General features: G+C 52.3%; 1 protein-coding gene across 4 annotated transcripts; it reads right to left on the reverse strand.

Annotated features, from left to right (window-relative positions):
* Positions 1-942: 942 nt before the first annotated feature.
* Positions 943-18905, reverse strand: LOC122368260. 4 transcript variants are annotated; one of them, XR_006254207.1, is made up of 5 exons: positions 18621-18787; positions 12423-12469; positions 10636-10737; positions 3960-4031; positions 943-992 (listed from the first exon to the last, which is right to left on the reverse strand). XR_006254207.1 is itself a non-coding variant. In XM_043342024.1 (3 exons), the coding sequence occupies exons 1-3, from the start codon at positions 6338-6340 to the stop codon at positions 952-954; spliced, it is 2049 nt and encodes a 682-aa protein (XP_043197959.1). In that variant the 5' UTR covers positions 6341-6683; the 3' UTR covers positions 943-951. The 4 variants fall into 4 exon arrangements, 1 of the variants encoding a protein (XP_043197959.1); XR_006254209.1 differs by lacking the exon at positions 10636-10737 and having other exon boundaries at positions 18621-18905; XR_006254208.1 differs by lacking the exon at positions 12423-12469 and having other exon boundaries at positions 18621-18842.
* Positions 18906-19594: the final 689 nt, after the last annotated feature.

Below are 19594 nucleotides of genomic sequence, written 5' to 3' on the forward strand. Positions count from 1 at the left end.
TGCGGTGACGGAAGGCTGACGTAGGGACGCAGTGGGCGGAGCTTGGAGGCTGTGTGCGGTCCGACCGCACACAGGGCCGTGAACAGCCTCAGCTCTCCAGCAACTGAGTGACGTCATCCTTTCCACTTCAGCAAAACTCGTCCCCTGCTGTCATTTCGGAATTCGGCAACACCGTGAGACTTGCTATAGGCATGTCGTGCCACTCTCCGTATCTCAAATCGTCCATTTGATACTGATGTCCATTGATACGGCTTTAAAGATGCTTCAAAGACGGCAAAAACCCATACGTCCTCGCGACCGAACAGGATAAACTCAATGCAGACAGCATATAACCACATGTCAAAAGCCCTCACGTCGTCCTTGTGTAGTGTAGCGACGTATTGGGTTTTGACGTTGCAAGCATTTCATAATCTGCAAGAACGTCTATGGGTTTACCGACGTGGATTTTGTCACTGGCACATAGGTTAGCCATGACGTGTGGGTTTTCGCCGACGTAGTGGGTTTTGACTGTGTCACTTCCGTGCTTTTCAAAGACGTGGAATTCCAAAATTTGTTTTTCCTCCCCAAAAAGCTTTTTTTGGTTTTTGAAAAAAATCCTCATGGCATGAAATAGAGCTTGCAAGCTGGTCACAATGGTGTAAAAAACGAAAAATGACCCAAAATTGACATGTGGGGTTTTGACTTTGGACGGCAGAATGGTTGGACTTGGTGCTTCATGCTTCCTTGTCTGCCGTTTTCTTTGTTTGTTAGCCATTGCCGCAAGATACATAGGTGCCTCTACTAGCGAGTCTAAAAAATCGGGAGGGGCAAACCATCAACATTTGTTTCTTTGCATATAAAAAGGTATACAAATTTAACAAAGAGGGTATTTAATGCAGGAAATTTCAATACGTTTATGAAAATAATGCAACACGTAAAGCTGATGCAGGCGATGTAAGGCGGCCAAACCTTTCACTTACTTTTTTTGCGGTCCTTCTTCCGCTGTTCATGGCCTGTGGACATTAAAAAATATAGTTAACATTAGGAATAGAACCACTTAACCATGTAATTCTGTTAACATTACATGGTTAGCATGAGAACATAAATTTGGCCGGGGCGTCGCAAGTCCATCTACGACACGTCGCAAGTTACGACACATGTCCCGTCGCAAGTTGTGTCGTAGCGAAAAAGGAGGGATGTTGAGGAAAGAGGGTTTGTCGGAGGATACGACAGAACGTAGCTACGACGAGGCTTAAATACCCGCTTTACTCGAGAATTTAAAAGGCTACACGATCAGCTGATCCCGTAGTAAACGTCAGTAAGGTCGAAAACTCTATCACGCATAACGGAACATTCGCCTTTTGGTTGAGAGCTTATGAGACAGCCAGGTCAAGCATGTTCTCTGATTCTGAAGCTTGTCTCAACTGGGTGACTTGTGATCGCTAACGCTCACATAATTTGCCATAAAATTTGGGGTCGATCACAGGAGATTCGTGGCTAAAGAGCATCTAGAAGCTATGCTTTAGAAGAAATGAGTTCAGAGAGTTTGAAGTCACAGAGAGGTAAGAGAGTTGAAGTTGGAGGTCACTTGGAGGTTACAGAGGTCATCTGGGACAGTCAGGTCACAGAAGTCAACTTGGGGACACGTCAGGTCACAGAGGTTAATTTGGGTCATCACAGAGCTCAATTGGAGGTCAACTGGGACACGTCAGGTCACAAGAGTCAGCTTGGGGTCATCAAGAGCTCAATTGGAGGTCACGGAGGTCATCTGGGACACGTCAAGTCACAGAGGTCAACTTGGGGTCATCACAGAGCTCAATTGGAGGTCATATGGGTCATCTGAGATACGTCAGGTCACAGAGGTCAACTGGGGGTTATCACAGAGCTCTATTGGAGGTCATGGGGGTCATATGAGACACGTCAGGTCACAGAGGTCAACTTGAGGTCACCACAGGGCTCAATTGTAGGCCATCTGGGGACACTTCAGGTCACAGAGGTCAACTTGGGGTCATCAGAGACCTCAATTTGAGATCAGCTGGGACAGTCAGGTCACAGAGGTCAGCTTGGGGTTATCAGAGGTCACTTAGAGGTCATAGAGGTCATCTGGGACACGTCAGGTCAGAGAGGTCAACTTGGGGTCATCACAGAGCTCAATTTGAGATCATCTGGGACACGTCTGGTCACAGAGGTCAGCTTGGGCTCATCACAGAGCTCAATTGGGACACGTCAGGTCACAGAGGTCAGCTCGGAGTCATGAGAGAGCTCAATTGGAGGTCATATAGGACTCGTCAGGTCACAGAGGTCAACTTGGGGTCATCACAAAACTCGGAAGTCATCTGAGACACGTCAGGTCACAGAGGTCAGCTCGGAGTAATGAGAGAGCTCAATGGGAGGTCACGGAGGTCATCTGAGACACGGCAGATCACAGAGGTCAACTGGGGTCATCACAGAGCTAAATTGGAGTCATGGGGGCCATCTGAGACACGTCGTTTTTGGAATTGGGAGAATCTTTTGGGGGATGCCCTCGCAACGTCCAAGATCGCCTTTCTGGACTCGCCAGTAGTTGCTGGAATGATATAAGGCTGCTTTGTATCCCTGAATACCCAATGAATTTGAATATAACATATTATGCACCATTTTTAACACTCGCTGGCACGGATTGAGGCCTCACAGATGATCCGTCGGTTCAAGCTCTATAACTCGCGTTAGCGTCAACGGATTGTAACCAAATTTTAACTCAAGTTCAAACAATTTTACACTAACCATGTAAATTTCGTGACCATGGCCCGAATGACCTGTGACCTGTGACCTCTTCCTCAAAGCAAGGTTAGCTTACGACACAACTTACGACTGCTATTTCAAATTCGTAAGTTGTGTCGCAAATCAGGCAACTTGCGACAGGCTTTACTACTTAAGTAACGCTACTCATCGATTGATCCCTCCAAAAACGACTTACTACACAACTTGCGACACGTCGCAGTTACGACGAGGCTTACGACGCTCTGGATTCCTCCGGCCAAAAAGATCTTTTCGCTTCATGTCTTGTTAAAGATTTTGAGTTTGTCGTTTCGTTAGCACGACGTCCCCTAAACCTGCACCTGTCTACTGCTTTTTTTTGCCACCCCGAACAAGAACGACTGAGGAGGGGGGGGGGGCTTGATACGACCCCACTTACGTTTCGCTCCCATGGAACTAAAAACAGCAAATTTTCATGGGAAAGGGGCTCATGAGTCCTCGCTCCCTAACTACATCAATATTTAGAGGGTTTGCATGATAAAAGCCAGCATTAAAAATAAAAATGGCGCTTTTCAGCACGAAACGCTACGTGTCTCGAAAAAAAACATAAAAGCTAGAACAATTAAGATAGCATTCGATAACTTAGAACAAGCCCTATCGAGCTTTATCAAAATATTTTGTCTCAATACGTTAAGCTCAAGATTTCACCAAAGGAGACGCAGTGAGTGTTGCTTAAATACTTTTTTGCATATGACATTTCATATGTAACAGATTTAGCAAAATTGCAAACGAGGCCGAGGGTAGACGAGGTTGGGTGGCGGGCGGCGCTTCACGCCGCCATCGAGCTGCTATTGCAAAAAAAAAAAAATCGCCCATGGGTCGGATTCCCTCCCTCCTCAGACGGACGTGAGTAAAGGCATTCTCGCATGGACAATGCAGTTATTGAGCGATACGCTTATTATCCTGCATCGATCGCAGTGCTTCAATAAATGCATATGAACTCACCTATGCAATTGCCCTCCCACTATAAAACTTCAGGCCGGACTATAGTCTGTTCCATATCAAGCTTGCGGTCGGAGTCCCCTTGGCAGTTCCAGGCAATTCGCTGAGCGCGCTACTCCATTCAATAATTTGAGTCTTAGAATGTAAGATGTATGCACAGAAATCACGCACTGCCTTCAACAGAGCACTTCAGCCGCAAGCTTGACATGGAACACGCTATAGATGTAGTGAATGCGCCTCACCTCCTTCATCGTCCTCTTGGCGATCATCAGCCGGACCGCCCTCATTTTCAGAGCCTGGCTCGTCGAAGTCCTCTGAAAAACCGTCTCTGTCAGATTTAAGAATATGTGTGATGCAAAATAAGTGCCTGCCATAATGGGCAAGCATTTCTGAAAAAAAAAACGCTGAACGGAACATATGTGCTACGGTGGTACCCGGACTGCTTTGGCTATCCGCGCTCGTCCTTAATCTGAAGTACAGCACCATGGGTCTGCATATAACCTAGTAGTACCAGTGAACTTTAACGGTCTTACATTGCCTTCGCTCTGTACGATTCTCTTCATGGTGTTATTGCATTGCCTCTTTAACACTACATTGCAAATTAATGCTTTAACTGCATGAAATGTCTGCTAAAATGACAGACGAATGGTGATGTTACGATTAGCACATGTACAAACGATTAGTTACCTTCAGTGAGCATCTCCTCCAGGCTCCGTCCGCTATATTTTGAGAGGCATCCTTCGTCCAGCTTCATCATCAGGATGGAGGCACGCGTCAGTTCGTGAGTAGCGTCTGACAGTCTGTAGTACCCACGATGCACGTCTTTGTCATGTCCCATGTGCCGGGTGAGCACCTCCATATCGAATTCACCCATCTCTAGAATCTGGGACGTTGTAGCACAATATTTCCGTAGTTTTGTTGCATGGAAGAGATCTGCCCTGTTTAGTGCCATGTCCGACAACTGCTCTTTAAGCACCACGCCTGCGTTGTAGTGTCCTGTAGTCCTCGCCAGAGGGTTTGCGAACAGATACTTGTTATCCTTGTCAATGTACGTCTCCCGGTTGTCTACCAGTAGCTGCAGCGGAGCCGCGCAGTCGCTCGGTATCAGGGTGGGGACCTTGTTCCCGCACTTGCCGCGGGACATGACGACGTCGAGCTCGTTGAACAACTTCTTTTCTGTTTCACCCATTGACTTGTTCACTTCTTCTACCGTCTCTTGTTTGTACATCTCTCGGTTGATCCATGATTGCAGCAGGATGCTGCTAAGCTCCTTAGGACGGCGTTTGTTGAATACTAGCAAACGGGCGAGAACCGCTTTGCTCAGCCTTGCATAGTCTGTCATGCCATGTATTCCCTTTTCTGTCATTTCTTTCACTCGTTCCTTCATTTTTTCGGTGAAAAGCTTCAAATCGCTGGTAAAGGGCAGCATGTCTTTCTTGTCATACTTGTTCGACTCGCGGTTCTTCAGCGCTACGCTGCTGATCTTCACATTCCAGAATTGGTCCACGTGATACAAGAACGCCTCAGCATCTTTCACTTCGCTTTCTTCTTTCTTGATCAGCGCAATGCCCTTCTTGAGAGCAGCCAGCTGTCGTAGTTCGCCTCCAATCCGCATGGCCTTTGAAGGAGTTTTGTATGTGGGCAGCCCCGTGTGGGCGTTTAGCTTGTCCTGCTCAAACCCACAGACGGATTTGGTGGCACTTACAACCGTATCAAATCCTTCGCCATTGATCAGCTCTTGCATGCTCTTTCCGGCTGCTTGGACAACTTCGCCCATCATCCTTAGGCGCTGGCTTATCTGCGCAAAACCCGACCTTCCAAGTTTCGCGTGCAAGTTGGCACCCCACTTCTTCAGGAGTTCATCGTTCTTTATGGTCTTCGTAACTGCATCGTCGTGCATACGAGACAATATGTCCTTGTGATACCCAGTATTTTCTTCTTGGCCGTCACTCAGGAGCGTCCGGCTCTCTGCCAGCACCGTGGGAATGTCTGGGCATTCTGTTTTGCGAGCCACACAGTGATGTTTTATGTGCTGCATCATGTTGGTTTTAACCACAAAAAGATAGCAGTAAGGACATGGCACGTAGTCGTCCACGGACGCCTGGTCCGACTTCCTTCCCAAGATCATGTCACCTTCACCCCTTTGTAGGACGAGTTTGTTGTGCTCCATGTTGCCTTTGTTGATCATCACGGTGATTTTCATTTTTCGTTCCTGCTCAGAATCACACTCCTGTATATCCTTGACTTCCTTCTCGTCACGGTGGACCGTCTTGATATGGCGCCATATCAGATTTCTCTTTTGCTTGCAATATATGCAAACATTTTTTTTCCGCACTTCGCCGCACGATGCGCCGTTCCTCGCCGACTGAGATGTACGCGACTGAGAACTGTGCTGGGGCGGAGCCACCTCAACACCGTCGCTGACATCAGACTCAGCTCCCTGTTCTCCGTATTCGTTCTCCTCCAAATGGTGGTTCTCGGGAGCCGTGATCTCTGTTTGATTGCACATCAAGTGCTCAGGAAAAGTCCATGTGCCATGGTCCCCTGCATCCTGGACTGAAGCCCTCGAAGTAGAGCAGGTGGGTGACATAAGGTCGTACTCGCTTGCAGAGAACGGCGTCATGTCGATCAGTTCAGTTGGCAGTGCTGTTGAATAAGAGGTTTTTACTGACCCACAAACTCCCGTCTCAGAGGTAGGTGGGGAAACACGAGACGGGGCTCCAACCGTCGCCCCAGTAGTTGTACACAGATGAAGAGCATCCCATCTTCTAGCGTCCGGGGTCGGGACGGGCGGCAGGCCTCCAGCCGCAGTCTCGGAAGTCGCACGCAGATGACGGGCATCAGCCCGCCTTCCCGCTTCAGAGGTCGGGACGGGCGGCGGGGCTCTGGCCGCAGTCTCAGAAGTCTCACGCAGATGATGAGCACCCCACCTTCTAGCGTCCGCGGTCGGGACGGGCGGCGGGCCTCCGGTCGCAGTCTCAGAAGTCTCACGCAGATAAAGAGCATCCCACCTTCCAGCGTCCGGGGTCGGGACGGGCGGCGGGGCTCCGGTCGCAGTCTCAGAAGTCTCACGCAGATGAAGAGCATCCCACCTTCTAGCGTCCGGGGTCGGGACGGGCGGCGGGCCTCCGGTCGCAGTCTCAGAAGTCTCACGCAGATGAAGAACATCCCACCTTCCAGCGTCCGGGGTCGGGACGGGCGGCGGGGCTCCGGTCGCAGTCTCAGAAGTCTCACGCAGATGAAGAGCATCCCACCTTCCAGCGTCAGAGGTCGGGACGGGCGGCGGGGCTCTGGCCGCAGTCTCAGAAGTCTCACGCAGATGATGAGCATCCCACCTTCCAGCGTCCGGGGTCGGGACGGGCGGCGGGCCTCCGGTCGCAGTCTCAGAAGTCTCACGCAGATGATGAGCATCCCATCTTCCAGCGTCCGGGGTCGGGACGGGCGGCGGGCCTCCGGTCGCAGTCTCAGAAGTCTTACGCAGATGAAGAGCATCCCACCTTCCAGCGTCAGAGGTCGGGACGGGCGGCGGGGCTCTGGCCGCAGTCTCAGAAGTCTCACGCAGATGAGCATCCCACGTTCTAGCGTCAGAGGTCGGGACGGGCGGCGGGGCTCCGGTCGCAGTCTCAGAAGTCTCACGCAGATGAAGAGCATCCCACCTTCCAGCGTCCGGGGTCGGGACGGGCGGCGGGGCTTCGGTCGCAGTCTCAGAAGTCTCACGCAGATGAAGAGCATCCCATCTTCCAGCGTCAGAGGTCGGGACGGGCGGCGGGGCTCTGGCCGCAGTCTCAGAAGCCTCACGCAGATGATGAGCATCCCACCTTCTAGCGTCCGGGGTCGGGACGGGCGGCGGGGCTCTGGCCGCAGTCTCAGAAGTCTCACGCAGATGAGCATCCCACGTTCTAGCGTCAGAGGTCGGGACGGGCGGCGGGGCTCTGGCCGCAGTCTCAGAAGTCTCACGCAGATGATGAGCATCCCACCTTCCAGCGACCGGGGTCGGGACGGGCGGCGGGGCTCTGGCCGCAGTCTCAGAAGTCTCACGCAGATGAGCATCCCACGTTCTAGCGTCAGAGGTCGGGACGGGCGGCGGGGCTCTGGCCGCAGTCTCAGAAGTCTCACGCAGATGATGAGCATCCAACCTTCTAGCGTCCGGGGTCGGGACGGGCGGCGGGCCTCCGGTCGCAGTCTCAGAAGTCTCACGCAGATGAAGAGCATCCCACCTTCCAGCGACCGGGGTCGGGACGGGCGGCGGGGCTCTGGCCGCAGTCTCAGAAGTCTCACGCAGATGAGCATCCCACGTTCTAGCGTCAGAGGTCGGGACGGGCGGCGGGGCTCTGGCCGCAGTCTCAGAAGTCTCACGCAGATGATGAGCATCCAACCTTCTAGCGTCCGGGGTCGGGACGGGCGGCGGGCCTCCGGTCGCAGTCTCAGAAGTCTCACGCAGATGAAGAGCATCCCACCTTCCAGCGTCCGGGGTCGGGACGGGCGGCGGGCCTCCGGTCGCAGTCTCAGAAGTCTCACGCAGATGAAGAGCATCCCACCTTCCAGCGTCCGGGGTCGGGACGGGCGGCGGGCCTCCGGTCGCAGTCTCAGAAGTCTCACGCAGATGAAGAGCATCCCACCTTCTAGCGTCCGGGGTCGGGACGGGCGGCGGGCCTCCGGTCGCAGTCTCAGAAGTCTCACGCAGATGAAGAGCATCCCACCTTCCAGCGTCAGAGGTCGGGACGGGCGGCGGGGCTCCGGTCGCAGTCTCAGAAGTCTCACGCAGAAGAGCATCCCACCTTCCAGCGTCAGAGGTCGGGACGGGCGGTGGGGCTCTGGCCGCAGTCTCAGAAGTCTCACGCAGATGAGCATCCCACGTTCTAGCGTCAGAGGTCGGGACGGGCGGCGGGGCTCTGGCCGCAGTCTCAGAAGTCTCACGCAGATGATGAGCATCCAACCTTCTAGCGTCCGGGGTCGGGACGGGCGGCGGGCCTCCGGTCGCAGTCTCAGAAGTCTCACGCAGATGAAGAGCATCCCACCTTCCAGCGTCCGGGGTCGGGACGGGCGGCGGGCCTCCGGTCGCAGTCTCAGAAGTCTCACGCAGATGAAGAGCATCCCACCTTCTAGCGTCCGGGGTCGGGACGGGCGGCGGGCCTCCGGTCGCAGTCTCAGAAGTCTCACGCAGATGAAGAGCATCCCACCTTCCAGCGTCAGAGGTCGGGACGGGCGGCGGGCCTCCGGTCGCAGTCTCAGAAGTCTCACGCAGATGATGAGCATCCCATCTTCTAGCGTCCGGGGTCGGGACGGGCGGCGGGCCTCCGGTCGCAGTCTCAGAAGTCTCACGCAGATGAAGAGCATCCCACCTTCCAGCGTCCGGGGTCGGGACGGGCGGCGGGCCTCCGGTCGCAGTCTCAGAAGTCTCACGCAGATGATGAGCATCCCATCTTCTAGCGTCCGGGGTCGGGACGGGCGGCGGGCCTCCGGTCGCAGTCTCAGAAGTCTCACGCAGATGATGAGCATCCCATCTTCTAGCGTCCGGGGTCGGGACGGGCGGCGGGGCTCTGGCCGCAGTCTCAGAAGTCTCACACAGATGAAGAGCATCCCACCTTCCAGCGTCCGGGGTCGGGACGGGCGGCGGGGCTCCGGTCGCAGTCTCAGAAGTCTCACGCAGATGAAGAGCATCCCACCTTCCAGCGTCAGAGGTCGGGACGGGCGGCGGGGCTCTGGCCGCAGTCTCAGAAGTCTCACGCAGATGATGAGCATCCCACCTTCTAGCGTCCGGGGTCGGGACGGGCGGCGGGCCTCCGGTCGCAGTCTCAGAAGTCTCACGCAGATGAAGAGCATCCCACCTTCCAGCGTCCGGGGTCGGGACGGGCGGCGGGGCTCCGGTCGCAGTCTCAGAAGTCTCACGCAGATGAAGAGCATCCCATCTTCCAGCGTCAGAGGTCGGGACGGGCGGCGGGGCTCTGGCCGCAGTCTCAGAAGCCTCACGCAGATGAGCATCCCACGTTCTAGCGTCAGAGGTCGGGACGGGCGGCGGGGCTCTGGCCGCAGTCTCAGAAGTCTCACGCAGATGAAGAGCATCCCACCTTCCAGCGTCCGGGGTCGGGACGGGCGGCGGGCCTCCGGTCGCAGTCTCAGAAGTCTCACGCAGATGAAGAGCATCCCACCTTCTAGCGTCCGGGGTCGGGACGGGCGGCGGGGCTCCGGTCGCAGTCTCAGAAGTCTCACGCAGATGAAGAGCATCCCACCTTCCAGCGTCAGAGGTCGGGACGGGCGGTGGGGCTCTGGCCACAGTCTCAGAAGTCTCACGCAGATGAGCATCCCACGTTCTAGCGTCATAGGTCGGGACGGGCGGCGGGGCTCTGGCCGCAGTCTCAGAAGTCTCACGCAGATGATGAGCATCCAACCTTCTAGCGTCAGAGGTCGGGACGGGCGGCGGGGCTCCGGTCGCAGTCTCAGAAGTCTCACGCAGATGATGAGCATCCCACCTTCTAGCGTCCGGGGTCAGGACGGGCGGCGGAGCTCCGTCCATCGCATGGGTAGCCGGTCGCAGCCCATGAGTCGTCATAGTCAAGTCAAGTCCAGGATATTTGTGGTATACATGATACTCAGTGGTGTGAGGAGGGGTTTCATCCACGCGGCCGGCTGACCCAGGAGATGAAGGGAGGACTTCTGGAAAGAAAAGATATGGCAACGCATAAGGAAGCATGGCGGTAGGAGGATGAATGCTGTCTTGATTTTTTAACCATCACCAGTGATTCGGCGAGTGATTTTAAAATGTAGGATCAGGTAGTGAGCCAAAAAAAGAACAATGTCTAAAGAAAAACCAGAAAAACGATTGAATTATGATGTGTTGATTAGCATAGATACAAGTAGATTTGGGTGGACTGAGTAACTGGTAACAACACAAATGTAGGCACCATAGTCACGTCTTACCTCGTCCATTTTTACGTGAGTGACGCTGCGCGCCTTTATGTCTGCCACGGGAGTGGAGAGCAGCAAGCAGCATCCTCTTCCCATATGATCCAGCTATGCGCCCTGTCAAATATTGATAGCTATTAGCTAACATAAAATACTAAAGGAAGTTTCCCAGCCAGCAATTGGTTTGGCTCAAGTCCGTTTTGCCCTAGCGACTCCGGCACGCCAGATTTGGGCCGGTGTAAACGGAACGCCGTCGGAATAAGAGTTTGGGTCGATATGGCTCTATTCCGGTTAACCAGTCTTTGCCGTAGCGTTCCGGAGCTAGTATGGCTTCGGACCGACAAGTCCGGCCGGCACTAGCGAGCGGTGGCCTGACCTGACCTTGCCGGAGGGGCCGTGACGTCACCGGCGGGCGGTCAGAGCGAGTCGGCAGAGCCTCACTCTACGCGGCCCGAGCGAGCAGTGAGGATCGGTGAATAGGACATAGGGGAGGGAGGGGAGGGGAGGGGAGGGAGGGGAGAGAGAGAGAGAGAGAGAGAGGAGAGAGAGAGAGAGAGAGAGGAGAGAGAGGAGAGAGAGAGAGAGAGAGAGAGAGAGAGAGAGAGAGAGAGAGAGAGAGAGGCGGCCGGCCAATAATTAGGCAGCCAACACTGAGTTGAATGAAGCACACGATGCTGACAACGTTACGGAGTTAACTATAAGATAATGTCATGCGTTTAATGTGATTGGATTTTTCACTTAAATGCTTTCTTCCTTTGTGACCCACAACCCCTAATTTGGGGAGGACAAGCTGCCCCAACGGTTCCTGACCTTATGAAAAGTTGTGGGGCACCGCCCCCACGGCCCCAGAGTTGTGGGGGCTAGCTGCCCCACTGCCCCCGGTTCCCGCGCCTATGTATGAATCTATGAAATTATGTTGGTATATTTCCGATTTCGATCCCTCCAGTTGGAGGGGCTCAAATACCTTACGAGCCCCCCTTCCCAGCCGAAAAGTTGGAGGGGCTCAGCACCCCCTAGCCCCCCCCCCCCGGCTCCCGCGCCACTGCCCCCCCCCCCCCAAGGCAAATCATGGGCATCATAGCATTTATTGCCCCCCCCCCCAAACTAACCGATGAGCCCCCATGGGGGTATGGGGCCCTGGCCCTTATTCGATTATCACGAGGCTCAAGAAACACACGCCAGCTATTCGCACAGCTCCCATACCGGTCTTTGAGGGTCCTACAATGACCTCTGAGGGTCCCTCAGTGGCGGTCATGCGCCCACCTTGACCGCTGAGCCCCCAGCATGACATTAAAAACTCAGACCACCAGCACGGCGCAGGTTAATAGCATCTGCAAATTTGAGCACTCTACTAAGCTATGCCTTCGTCGATTGTATTTACATAAATTTTGAACATGAGACCTAATACAGCTCTGAGGAACCCCAATCAGAACATTTTTCCCACCTTGCCCTTCACCCATTTAGCACTATACGCTGCTGGCGTCCTGTCAACCGGGTCTAGTATATTCCCCTTCATGCCTTGCAGCTTCAATTGCAATACTATCCTTATGTGTGGTACTTTATCAAACGCATTATTGAGGTCAAGGTATGCTACCTACATCAAACTGCTTTCTTTGCCAAAAGTGTTTGTATCTGTCGCAGCTTCAAAAAAGTCTAGGTTAAACATAAACAGCCTTTATTTAACTCATGCTGGATATTGCCTATCACACTGTTTTCATCCAAAGATTCTACCACTTTCCCCTAGATTATGGATTCCAATATTCTGCAAACCAAGGAATACTTCGACAGTGACTGTAACTCACCTCGTTTGGTATCCATCTGTGATTGGATAGTGGAGACTGACGCCAACCTGAAAACAAGTGTTATTGGCAGTCAAGGTGTGAGAGGTGCATACACTAAATATTGCCGCTTGTATCATTGAAACTTTTACATCCGTCCGCCCGCTCATTGCCAGCAACACCAACATGACTAGGGATCCAGCAAAAAGTGATTGATGTTCCCTCTCGGTCGAGGGCTGTCAGACGGAGAAGAATCTCCTGTACGAGGAGGTCGGTCGAATAGAATTGTGTCAAGGCCTGGAGACCACTCAATGAGTCAGATGGGCTCCTATGTAGCCACACTTATCTCCATAAAGGACCAATGCGCCGGTTTCTGAGAGACCTTGCCGGCTTCTGAGGGCCCTAGTAACGGCCAATGAGGGATCAGCTGCAATGGCTCCACACCCGTCTGTGATAGCCCCACGGCCCACACCAGTGTTTCTAAAAGCCACCACATCGGCACCTGCGAGGCCCCTCACGCCATCTCCAAGGGACCCACATCAGCGCATCGCCCGTAACCCTCGCCGTATTGTAGTAACATTAACCCTCGCCCGTATTGGTGTTTTTCCAGCCGCGAACGTATAGGTAAGGGGGCGGGGGCCCGTTGCCCCCCCCTTGCCGTTTCGCCTATGATTGAGCTAGAGTTTCGCAGAAAAAAAAACGAGCGTGTTGCCCGTGACGAGAGGAAACCGATGACACCCAATATTAAGGTCCTAGTTCATTGGTTGACCTTCCAGGTCAGGTCAAAGACCCAGAAGTCGGGAAAATCGGGACCTGTTAGAACGTCGTAGTGTGGCAGTGTGGCTGATATGGGGGCTTTCGGGGTGTTGATCACGAATATCATGTTAATTTTGATCACAGATGATGTCCTCATGCATTTTAACTGGGCCGGGTCAGGTCAGGTCAGGTCAACCAGTAGGGGTCCTGCCGGGTCTTCGCAGTAGGTGTCAACCGCCTCTGACAGCTTCGTAACATGTTACGAAGGCACCAAAACTACTTCGTTAATGTTCATATGGTTGCTAAATTCGAATTCAGCTCCAAAAACTAGCCTAGAAACATGTAAAACTCGAAAAAGTGAACCGAGGTCATCAAAGGTCAATGACCTGACCAGACCTTCAGGTGACCTTGACACCCACCCTAATGCATGGGGGCAACATCATATCACATGTTTGAACGCCTGAAACCACGAAAAGACTGGAAACGCGCGGCTAATGCGAGCCGACATACGCCGAACCGCGATTCCGGCCAAACATGGGCTCGAAAAGTAGGTCACAGGTCAAAGGTCATTTAGGTCAGGGTCATGAAATTTTTAGGGTAGGTGTAAAATTGAATAACCCGAGGGTACTGAAAGTTTCGTCGCGATCGGCCGCTTTTTACGCGAGTTATTCGCGAAAAACCGAGGGGGCCGTTCGACCCCTCCCCTACACGAACGTGGGTTAAGGGCCTACATCGGCGGCTCTGAGAGTCCCCAAACCAGCGTCTCTGAGGGCCACGTACCAGTGACTGGGCCAGTACCAGTGATGGCCTCTTACCAGCCTCTGAGTGTCCTTGCCAGTCTTAGTCTATGAACTATGAAAGGCCACTTTCCACTTTCAGGCCACTGTGCAGGGCCACGCACATGCCAATGATGGCCCCACCAGTGTCTCTAAGCCCTAAGGCCCCGCGGCCCGCAACGGCGGCTGTGAGGACTCAACACCAGCGCATCTGACGGCCTTTCACACCGGTGACTGAGGAGCTCGCTTGCTTCGTTTGCTCGTAAAATACCATGCACATTAGGCACACTCCTTGGGCATAAATGGTATTTTTACGTGCCAATTTTTAACATTTTCTCAGGGCAGACCGTTTTAAAGAGGCCTGTCTGCCAGTGGGACCGGACCCACCGTGCCCCCCTCCCATCGAAAGGTCCTGGATACGTCCCTGCCTGGGCTGACCCCGGGCCCCCGGGTGACTCGCGGGCCCCTTCAAGAGCAGGTGATCCCCTCGTGGGCGAAATCCTGGGTACGTGTCTGACGTACATCGTGCATAGTTAATCCAACAACTATTTGTCATGTTGATTTGATTTTTTAAAAATAAATTTAGTCCGAACCTTTTGATGGGAACACGGGCGTAGGAACGTCATGAAAAGTGGGTGGGCCACCCTGTCAAGGGGCCTCCTTTTCCAGGGGGCCTCCTATTTTCAGGGGCCTCCAACTTTTGCCTCGTCCTGCCGGCTGCTTTCAAGTATGACCTCCAAATCTAGCTTCTGAGATCGAGCAGATGTACCCAGGGGCGTAACCGCTTCAGCGAACAGTGCGGGAAGTCCGCACCATTTTTAAAACTTATTCTCCCTCCGATTTTTTTTTAGAATCTATATGCCGCAAACGGTGCATGACCCCTGAAAACCCTTACACAAATGTCTTCCTCGTTTCCCAGGTGCCCCCATTAGCTTTATAGGCGCCCTCTTTGGCATATAAGCGCCCTATGTATAGTCATCAGAGACATCCCTATATGTCCCACAGTCGCCCCGTTGTCGCATACAATGTGCGCTTATCATAGGCGTCTCTCTTTTATGGACACTTGAAGGCGCCTCTCTTTGCCATGCCGGCGCCCCTGTTTCTTATGAATGCACCCTCATGGCATCGATCCATTGCAGTGCAGACCTCTATTGCATGTGGACGCCCATATATGTAGGCCTCAGAGGCACCCCTCTTTCGCATTAAGGCACACCTAAGGGCTTCATAGGCGCCCTTCTATTGCACGTAGGTGCCCTACTGTCTCAGAACCGCTCCCCTTTGGCATGCAGACGCCCATCTTTCGACAGAGGAGCCGCTGTGGTTCTTAAGACGGCATGTTACTCCCAGACGCAGATGGGGCTCTCGGAGTCGGGACCTTCAGTCGATGATGGGTGCCCGCCAGATGTGGACCCTCGGAGACGCCGGTATGGGGCCCTCTGAGATGCCGGTATGTGGCCCTTAGAGACACCGGTGTGGAACCCTCAGATACTTCAGTGTGAAGCCCTTACAATTGCTGGTGTGGAGCTATGAATGCGCTGGCTTAAATCCCTCAGAGGCCGGTACATGGACATTAGAGCTCAGTGAGAGCTTGGCTTGTGTGGTGCCTTCAGTGGCCTTGTGGAGCCGTTAGACATCAACATTCAACATGGTGCTCTCAGGAGCCGGTGAGTCCTCAGAGTCACCGGTGTAGGGCCTTCAGAGCTCCGAGATACTGGTGTGGGGCCCTCAGAGGTGTCGGTGTGGGTCCTTCATATGTACTTATAGAGCCTTGAGATGCACAGGTGTGGTGGCCCACAGAGGCGCCGGTGTGGGGCCCCCAGAGCCACCGATATAGGGCCCTAAGAGACACTAGTATGACCCTCAAAGGCGCCGCTGTGTGGCGCTCATAAACACTGGTGTGGAGCCATCACAGGCGGGTGGAGCCGTTAGAGGCCGGAAAGGGCCCTTAGATGCCTACAAGGAGCCTTCAGAAGCCGGCGTGGCACCCTTATGGGAATAAGCGTGTCTACTTAGGACCCCTTGAGGTGCTCTCATGTGCTCTGTGGGGCTCTACCGAGCCGAAATATGGCCACGGCAAGTTGCCGCCACCTGGCTCTTCGGACTATCATTCTCAGGGGCCTCATCTGCCTAGTTTGAATAGAAGGGCCTCTCAGAAAATCAGTCTCATGGGCCTCCTCTGGCTAGTATAAATAGAAGGGCCTGTTAGACCATCAATCCTAGGGCCTCTTCTGGTTAGTATAAATAGAAGAGCCTCTCAGACCATTAATCTCAGGGGGCTCCTGTGGACAGTATAAATAAAAGGGCCTCTCAGACCATCAGTCTCGGGGGCCTCCCTAGAAAAGTGTAAATGTGGATAGAAGGCCCCCTCAGATTCATTAGGAGTGAACCTCTCTGACTATCAGTCTTAGGGGCCTCTTGTGGCCAGTATGAATATAAGAGCCTCTCAGACCATCGGTCCCAGGGGCCTCTTCTGACTAGTTTGGATAGAGGGCCCTCCCAGACCACCGGTTTCAGGGGCCTCCAGTGGCCAGTTATATGAACAGAAGGGCCTCACAGCCATCAGCCTCGGGGGCCTCTTCTGACTGGTGTGGATATGAGGGCCTCTCATACCATCAGTCTCAGGGGCCTCCTCTGCCTAGTGTGAATATAAGGGCTTCCCAGGCCATCAGTCTCAGGGGACTCTTCAGACTGGTGCCGGATTGAGGGACCTCCCAGTCCCAGACAGAAAGTTTTGGGGGGTCTCCTGTGGCCAGTATGAATAGAAGGGCCTCTCAGTCCATCAGTCTCATGGGCCTCTTCTGCCTGGTGTGATTATAAGGGCCTCTCAGGTCATCAGTCTCAGAGGCCTCCTCTGACTACAGTGTAGATGGATAGGCCTCCCAGACCATCAGTCTCAGGGGCCTCTTCTGACTATTGAGGATAGAGGGGCCTCCTCTGACTAGTGAGGGTAGGGGGCCTCGGCTAGACCGCCAGTGTCAGGGGCCTATTCTGACTAGTGTGGATGGAGGGGAGGGGCCTCCCAGACCACCAGTCTCAGACCTCCGACTAGTGTGGATAAAGGGGCCTCCCAGACCGCCGGTGTCAGTGGCCTCCCCAGACCAGTGTGGATATTGGGGCCTCCTCAGATCCACTAGGGCCTCTCAGGCCATCAGTCTCAGGCGCTTCGACTGTCAAGTATGAATAGAGGGCCTCCTTGGATCCATCACGGCCCCTTGGAGTCCGTGCGTGGGGATTCGTGGAACTTATTTTTACCAAGTTTGTTTATTATGGGAGGTGACGACGTCCTCTCAAATCGAGACGAGGGCCTAGAGTAAAAAGTGGGTGGGCCAAAACACATGGTTGGCCCCCACTCGAAAAGTGGGTGGGCACTTACCCACCTGCCCACCATTGGTGTACCCTATGTTCCAGTGTTGCAAAAGTTGCCGCTGATTGGTGTCTCCAGACACCAAAGATTTTTGTACTCAGTACTCATCATAGAAAAAAATATAATTTTGTACTCACTTTTCAGGGAAACTGAAATCAATGGGTAAACCCCATAACGATAGCATGCCAGTCAAAAGTTAAGTGTCCACTGAGTTAGAAATAAATGTAATGTAACAAAAACAAGCATTACCCAGCCACAGCCCACAACAATCACAAAGTTTAATTCGCCGAAAGTAAAGTCTTTCAATCACTGGAAGAAATTACCCAATCTACAACCACAACCTACAACCTAAAACCTACAATCTACAGCATCACATATGGTAGCTCGTGCTATGTCTGCCCTACCAATGCCAAATTTATAAGCATATAGGGAGTGACCATGTGCTAATTTAGTAAAGGAGAAAATGTAAGCAATTAATTTGTGCAGTAGCATAAGTCACAACTAAGAAATTGGCCAAACATGTCAAAATAGCAATAACAGCAGTGTCCAAGAGCTAAGTGGATTTCTTAAAGGCAATTCCGAGCATTCCGAGCCATTGCTAGATTTTCATTTATCTTCTTTGATGGGGTAAGAAAATACAAATGACATTTTGTAAGCATGATTTCAGAACCTATCCATACAACTTAATGTAAATAATAAAATGATTACAGGCAGTAAAAACAAAATTGTTTAAGTTTTTTAACCATGCAGGTTATCTACGAAGGTAGTCGTAAAGCAGGCGTCACACTTCTTTTTGCAACCAAGGAAAGGCGCTCTACCCAAAGTTGCTTTCTTATCGAACCAAACCAAACCAAACTGAACCTAACCTTACCTACAACCTACAACCTAGAATCTACCACCTAAACCACCTAAAATCTACAACCTAACCTAGTACCTACAGCGCCTCTCCTTGGTTGCGAAAAGAAGTGTGACGCCTGCTCTACTACTACCCCTACGAAGCCCCGAAACATCAATACCCAATAGGTACCCATATCATGCAGATATTATTATCATGTAAAACATTGGACCCAGCCCAATACCATCAAAGGTAAAGTCATTCAATTGTTAACTAGCATACCTACTTAGATTGAATTAAAATATTAAATTCAGTTGGTTTCTATGGAGCATTTAATCAGTAGGTATTTGATTGCATCTGGTTGCTTAGTTTGGTGGGTAAATTTGCAAAGGATGGCTGTCTGCATGGGGATATTGCATAAATTTATTAATATTTTCCGAAGTTGAATTGCGATTGAATCAACATTCAACAATGAAAACCCTAAAACTTACCTGCAACATCAACATAACCTCCACACTGACACCAACTCCACGTCCACACCCTCCGAAGTAATCGAAGTAACTTCACTTCAAAATGGGTGCAAAATGGCACAGTGTATATAAATACAAAATGGCAGATGCATGCTGCATTGCATAACAGGTTGTGCGCCACTTTGGCCTAAGCTGAAAGAGGCCATATAGGGAAATGCCCTGCGCAAATGTTCAAATAAACAGGATATTCAAATCGTGATTTTCAAATATGGTAGCTCTTCATATCAGAACAGCGACGTCTTTCCACTTTGTTCAAAATCTGTGCAAGTCGCGTGAGGTAATAAACCCGATTTATTACAACGTTCTCAGATGTCGCTGTAAATTTTTTTCCCGACCTTTCACGTTAAATCCTGACATTTCAATTTATTGCATCATAAGATGATGTAATAACCTGAAATGTTTTGAAATTCCGGTTTATCGCAACAAAATGATACAATAAATCGGGTTTTACAATGCAGACGGATTGAGATATTTTCACGACTGAGCTTTTAGCCAGCGACGTTTGAATCAACCCACGATCGAGAGTGTTTTGCAATGAGCTTCAACCAATGTCTGAAATTCGCTGTCAACGCCAACATGCGACATGCAATCGTCTTCAGTTCGAGTCGCGGCTCTTTGAAAGTCGCACATTTGAATAAGAACTACGACAGGACATTAGCAATACAGCAGGCTTAACCCTCGCCGGACCTATTGGTTTTCTACATACGCGCCGGCCGAGGGGGGGGGGGGCGGGTACGACCCCCCCCCCTCGCCGTTTCGCCCCTGGTGGAGCTAGCGCGTCGCGGAAAAAACGAGCGTGTGCGCCGTTACGAGACGCAGAGATTGGTACCCGATTTTAAGGTCCTAGGTCAACCGGTGACCTCTGAGGTCAGGTCAAGTGCCCCAAGGTACGGTTCAGTTTTTGGTGAATAACTTCGCAAAAAACGGCCGCAGAG

This window comes from Amphibalanus amphitrite, unplaced genomic scaffold (assembly GCF_019059575.1).
Source record: "Amphibalanus amphitrite isolate SeventyFive unplaced genomic scaffold, NRLGWU_Aamphi_draft 000934F_arrow, whole genome shotgun sequence".
Taxonomy (NCBI): Eukaryota; Metazoa; Arthropoda; class Thecostraca; order Balanomorpha; family Balanidae; genus Amphibalanus; species Amphibalanus amphitrite.